The sequence below is a fragment of the Galeopterus variegatus genome, unplaced genomic scaffold (genome assembly GCF_000696425.1).
Source record: "Galeopterus variegatus unplaced genomic scaffold, G_variegatus-3.0.2 Scaffold2306, whole genome shotgun sequence".
NCBI lineage: Eukaryota > Metazoa > Chordata > Mammalia > Dermoptera > Cynocephalidae > Galeopterus > Galeopterus variegatus.
In genome coordinates, this window is record NW_007728417.1 from 128,711 (window position 1) to 134,674 (window position 5,964).

Below are 5,964 nucleotides of genomic sequence, written 5' to 3' on the forward strand. Positions count from 1 at the left end.
ACACACACCCCCACCCCCACCCACACTTCAGATGAACAAAAGTTTGAATTTTAAAGTAAAAATACATAAACTGCCATATTTATCTTCAAGCAAGCTTCAGAATCCAAAATCTCCATCTAACATTTTATCAATTATGTTTGCTTTGGCTCAAGTACCACCATTCAAGATTAATGTAAATTTAGTAAACCAAACAAGTGTCATTTTTCCCTATGAAAAATGTATGGTATGTTAAGACAAATGGAACTTTTTTTTTTGTCTTTTTTGTGACCAGCAAGGGGACACCCTTGGCTTGGTGTCGCCCGCATCCGCGCTCAGCCAGTGAGCGCACCCGCCAGTCCTATATAGGATCCGAACCGCAGCGGGAGCGTGGCTGCGCTCCCAGTGCCGCACTCTCCCGAGTGAGCCACGGGGCCGGCCCAAGACAAATGGTACTTATATAAAACAGTTCACATAAAAAAAAGTTATCAAATAACTAGCTTTAACTTTTATCCACAACCATTTCCATTTGTGAGATGGGGAATTCCTCCTCTTAGAGACAGAAGTGTTAAATTATTGGATCCTCTTCAGAGAGGGAGGATGGATAACTAGTATAAGCCAAAGACATTCAACCAATAAAATGGAAAGTTAAAAACCCAATCACACAAAATCATTTCCTAGTCTCACATTCAAACATGAAAAAGTCACACACAAAGAGTCAAGACTAGTTTAAAAGGGGGGAGGGCCAAATTATTATTTTAAAATTTGATTACAACCAATTTTGTTGGCATTAAAATTAGAGACATTTTAAATTTAAATGGATATATACCAAAAACCAGAAATTAAGTTTGGCAAGAATGGGAACAGGAGTTTTCCAGTAATTACAGATTAGAAGGCAGAAATCAATTCAGAGAAACATAGACAAACCCCTTGTTTACAATGATTGTGCCATAGATTTAAACTTCAGTAGTGCATTAGTAAACTGTTCACATTTAGATCTTCACCTTGAGATTTGACAGCTGTTTCTTGGAAAAAAATCTCAGTACCTGTGCAAATAAATCGGTCTTCCATATGCCTTAGCACGCATTTAAAATTTCTCCATAGTATATATACAAAACACCTGCCATGTGGGCAGGGCAAAATACATACTTTCATAACAAAACTATAATGTACCTCTCAAGTATGAACAATATACACATAATACATGGTATACAGTATTTACAAAATATAAAATATAATACAAGCTGCTTGTATGTAATTTTTTAAACTCATCTTTTGCACTTGTACGTTGCAACAAGGCAAGTTTCCATTCCTGTACCAATTTTCTTTTAAAGAGTCCAGGGATTTGGGAAAAATTATGCTTTACATACATACTGAAATCTGAAATTTAAGTTTGAACTTTTAGGAGCGTTTTTAAGTGGACTGCCATCAGCTCCCTATTTTGGTTGGAACTTTCAACAGTGCTTCCCATCCAGTGACTAGGAGGCTTTGGAAGAACACTAGGAGAAGGTGGATCACTAAACTTTGCCCCAGCATAATTTTCCTTTTGGCTCACTTCAGTTAGAAATGCTGATTTCTTCAAATGCATATTTTTAATGTTCTCAGTATTTTTAAAAGGCTTTTTTTCCTGCTTCTGAATTCTATCAGATGAAACAGAATCCTGCCAAAAGTTATTTTCATTTCTTTTTGCAGAGGTGATCTTGGTTAGTGGCAAGTTATATTTGCTTTTCTGTCTGTTTATCTTTGGTTGTTCACACAAGTGTATGCCATGAACAAGCTGGCCGTGGGGAAGGGCAACTTTCTCCGATTTTCCCATCTTTGATTTTAAAACCTACAAAGACAAGGAACACAAAAGTGAATACAGTTTCAAGATAAAAATCAGTTATGAACCTCAGCATAGCTTATACTTTTTCTTTTAAAAAGTTTCCCTAGACTTTAGTTCACTGTCTTGATAAAATACTTATGTGCTTGCTGCACATTATCACTGGATGTCCAAATATGCTCGCCTCTTATTCTGATTGCCACTAAAGATCTAAATAATCACCACCATTAGTTATCAGTATGCAACATGTGAGCCAGTTCTAAAATGGCAAACTAAAAAACCCAAACTAACCCCAAGTCATCTTTCTACAACTGTAAGGAAGAGTAACGAGCTCTCTTCCAAACGTGTGCCAAAAAAATTGTTTCCCATCTGTCCCCTACTTTTTATTTTAACAACTGCCTCAAGAGCTTTGCTTCCCTAATTCCAATCACTTTCCTAACTGAAGTGGCCCTTATAGGAAGCATAGATTGGAAAGGTGTAAGATAATCCATTCGGTCACTGCCCTTCCAACACTTATGATAGGTAAGCAGCACACAAAAATAGAAAGCTGCAGTACAAGGTAACACATTCCATGTCAGTAAGGGTAACTGCCAACAGAGTTCCCTGGTTTTAATAATTCTTCTAGAAAAAGAAGGACTCTTACTGGCCAGGACACAAAAAGTGCAAAAACTCACTTGTAGATTACTACAAATATTTCAAGAGTCATGAAATTTTAAAACTTGGAATATGAGAACATAATTTAAGACAGGGGAGGGGCAAATTTAGTGATTTTTTCCAAGGGTATAGCTAGATAAACTGCAAATCTCTTAACTCGGTCCAATATCCTTGCAACAAATAGCAGTAACTTATATTCATCTTGTCATGAAAACATCATAGAAATTAAAAGAAAACGTTTTACTTTGATAAGATCACCCTCAAATCACTTTAGAGATTTAATCCCATTTACATTTTATTCTATCTTATCCTAGTCCAATAGCACGGCGATTAAACGGCATAACGTCAAAATTATTTAGTATTATACAAGTAATAAAATTACCTTCCATTAAGTCCCAGTACATAGTGGAAACTGTTAAACGTTCAATTCAGTTCATCTAACAAACCAGCACACAAAACTGACCGCTTCAAAGAGGCAAGAACTCCAACACCGCTCCTGCCAACTTTGAAACTTAAAAGTGCGACTAAGGGCAGACCCACTGCGGGCAGAACCGCAGCTGGACTGGGCGCCCCACACGGGGCACCTCACATCTCGGCAAACATCCGGCCGAAGGAAATCGACCCGCCGACCCGCTTGTGGCCCCCTCCAATTCCCACACCAGGGCGTTAGAGACAAGTCTACGCGATTCACCGACTAGGCTCGACAAGGCAGGAAGCCACAAGCGGCCCGCCACCCCTCCCGGCCTCGCCTTCTTCATGAGCGCCGGAGCGCTCGGCACGTAGCGCGCGCTGACGTCAGCCCTCCCGCGGGCCCCTGCCCATCCCCACCCCACCTCGCGCCCGGAACGCCGAAACCCCCTGGAACGCCGCCAGCCTTCTAAATCGGGGCTGTTGCTGGGGCGCAGCCGCTCCTCTCATTGGCTGTTCAAGGGGAGCCAATCAGCAGCGCCAGCGCATGCCTCCCCTTCCCCCTTCTTCCCCCCAGCAAGAACCCAGCAGGCGTCACGGAAACTTCCCTCCCGAGTAAACAGCCGCCCCTCTCCCCGCCCCCACCCTCCCGACCCTCTTACCGCAGGGCCCCAAACCCGAGACCCCCGGCTGCAGCCGTCCAAGGGCGGGAACTCCCCAAGGAGCCCACGTCCCCTCGCGTCCCTTACCTCTTTTCTGAGCGGGGGTTGGCCGGGAGCCGCGGGCAGCAGCGGCCCAGGGACTGGGTTCTCTCCCTCAGTTCGGCTTGCGGTCGCAGGACCCGGGACCAAAGCGGCGGCCTGGCCAGGGACCTCCTGCGCTCTGCCATGGCCCGACGTCGGGCTCCGGCCACCCTCCAGACTCGGCCGGTGCTGCTGGTATTGGTGGAAGCGGCTGGGCAGCTGCCCCGCCGGGCTGGCCCGCACCTTCTTCTTTCGCCGCTTCTTTGGTGCTGCACGAGGGGTGCCTACCGCCGGGGCGAGGCTGCAGTTGGGTAGAGCTGCTGGAGCGCGAGGCTGGGGAGTCAGACAGGGGCCGTCTCCCCCTAGGAAGTGAGGGAGGAAGAGGGTCGGAGGCAGTGCGCGGGGGTCCGGGATCCGGGGTAAAGGCGGCGGAGCCGTGGTCACCATCGGAAGGGCCCCGAAGTAACCACGGGCAGAAAAGCCAAGAGGAGCAAGACGGCTACCCAGGACCAGCGGCTCCCGCTGCGGGACGGAGACGACGGTCATAGCGCTAGGAGGCAAGAGGCTCAGCGGAAAGAGGAGGAGGAAGTGAAGCCAGTGATCACAGGGCGGCGGCGGCGGCTGCTGCTAAGGGAGCCAGAGAGAAGCGCGGGCCGTAAATCGGGCGGTGGCGGCGCAGCAACAAATAGCCCCAGCCCAGCTCCAAGTGTTGTTATCAGAAGCTCCGCCCTACGGCCTCCCACCTCCCCGCCAAAGCCCAATCGGGATGCGACGGGCAGGCCACGCCCCTCCGGCTCCGCCTCCACCGTCCCGGAGAGAGACACAAACAACCAGCGAGCTGCAGCCCGGCACAAAGAGCGCACACTGCGCAGGCGCTGCCAACGGGCTCTTTCGGAAAGAGTCGGTCCCGCGAACAATGAAGTTGGGCTTAGCCCCACCTACGCCCACCCTTCTCCCAGCTCTCCTCTGCGCCTTGCCCAGCTAGGCGGTGGTCGGACTGAGCAGTCAGACCTGAGTTTGGTGATGGGGGTAGGGGAGATGGTGAGTGGGAGGGAGGGTGGTAGGGAGGAGAGGAATCACAAAGTATCAAGGCCACTGATGTCTCCTCAGCTACTGACCTTGGGAAGTATCCGTTTCATTTCAAGCTCCACATCATAGGATTATCATTTTTTTAGAAAAATTTCAAGCATACGATAAGGATTTCTTTGCTAGCAATTGTGAAGAAAATCAGTCTATATTTAAATTACATTTAGTGAAGTGTGGCTCCGGTTTTTTTCACTTACTCGGCTCAGCAACGCTGCTTATTAGCCCTGGTGATCGGTTAAGAATTAAGGGAGTGACTTATTGAATTGACCCTTAATATTTAAAAACGTTCTCCATAAAAATATAACTGGGCGTCGGAATGTTTACCTCCTTCATACTTGAGGGACTGCGAGACTTTGGGGTGGCAGGACTGTGCCTGATACTTGAGACAGCAAACGAACTGGCTTGCATCTCAAAGAGAGAAAGTGAAACAGCTCTGCAACATACAGTGTATTCTGTTAGCTGTGTTGGTAGAAATCATTTCTCCGCACTGCACTTACACGTAAAAATGAATTGTGGCCATCGTTTATCAAGTACTTATATTCCAGGAACTGTTCTTTACATAGATTATCTCATTTGAACCTCACAACCCTGATGAATAGGTACTGCATTTTGTCTTCATTTTACAAGAGAGGTAATGGAGGCTTAGAGAGGCTAAAGAACTTGTAAAAGATCATACAGTAAGTTAACAACAGAATTTGAACTCCAGTCCAGGCCTGGCAAGACCAACGTTTTACCATTACCCATCCTACCTGCCACACTAGATTAGGGGTTTTTATTTTTTATTTTTTATTTATTTTAAAGATGACCGGTAAGGGGATCTTAACCCTTGACTTGGTGTTGTCAGCACCACGCTCACCCAGTGAGCAAACCGGCCATCCCTATATGGGATCCAAACCCGTGGCCTTGGTGTTATCAGCACCGCACTCTCCCGAGTGAGCCACAGGCCGGCCCCTAGATTAGGGGTTTTTAGACAAGCACGATAATTTTACACTTTTCTGTATCCTCACATCCTCTGCTGTGGATTTATTGAATTGTGTCCCCCAAATTTCATATATTAGAAGATTAATCCCCATTGTAACTGTTGAAGGTGGGAAATCTTATTATGGCAATTGAAAGGCAGGGCCTTGAAGAGGTGATTAGACTGTAGGACCATGCCGTAGTGAATGGATTAAACATGGTGGTCATGGGCACGGCTTGGAAGGTTTTAAAATGAGAGTGAATAAGATTAGTGTCTCTCTGCTCCACCATTTCACAGTGTAATACCCTGACATCACT

The 5,964-nt window shown here is 46.3% G+C and overlaps 1 protein-coding gene across 1 annotated transcript; it reads right to left on the minus strand.

The window, feature by feature from the left end:
- Positions 1-701: 701 nt before the first annotated feature.
- PNRC1 (proline-rich nuclear receptor coactivator 1) lies at positions 702-4,293 on the minus strand. Its single transcript, XM_008581246.1, has 2 exons — positions 3,610-4,293; positions 702-1,807 (listed from the first exon to the last, which is right to left on the minus strand). Exons 1-2 carry the CDS (start codon positions 4,147-4,149, stop codon positions 1,364-1,366), a joined length of 984 nt encoding a protein of 327 aa, XP_008579468.1. The 5' UTR covers positions 4,150-4,293; the 3' UTR covers positions 702-1,363.
- Positions 4,294-5,964: the final 1,671 nt, after the last annotated feature.

Coding starts and splice junctions, on each gene's coding strand:
- PNRC1 (XM_008581246.1), bottom strand. CDS start 4,149: ATGACCGTCGTCTCCGTCCCGCAGCGGGAGCCGCTGGTCCTGGGTAGC. Junction 1,808..3,609: donor AACCCCCGCTCAGAAAAGAG/GTAAGGGACGCG, acceptor TTGTCTTTGTAG/GTTTTAAAATCAAAGATGGG.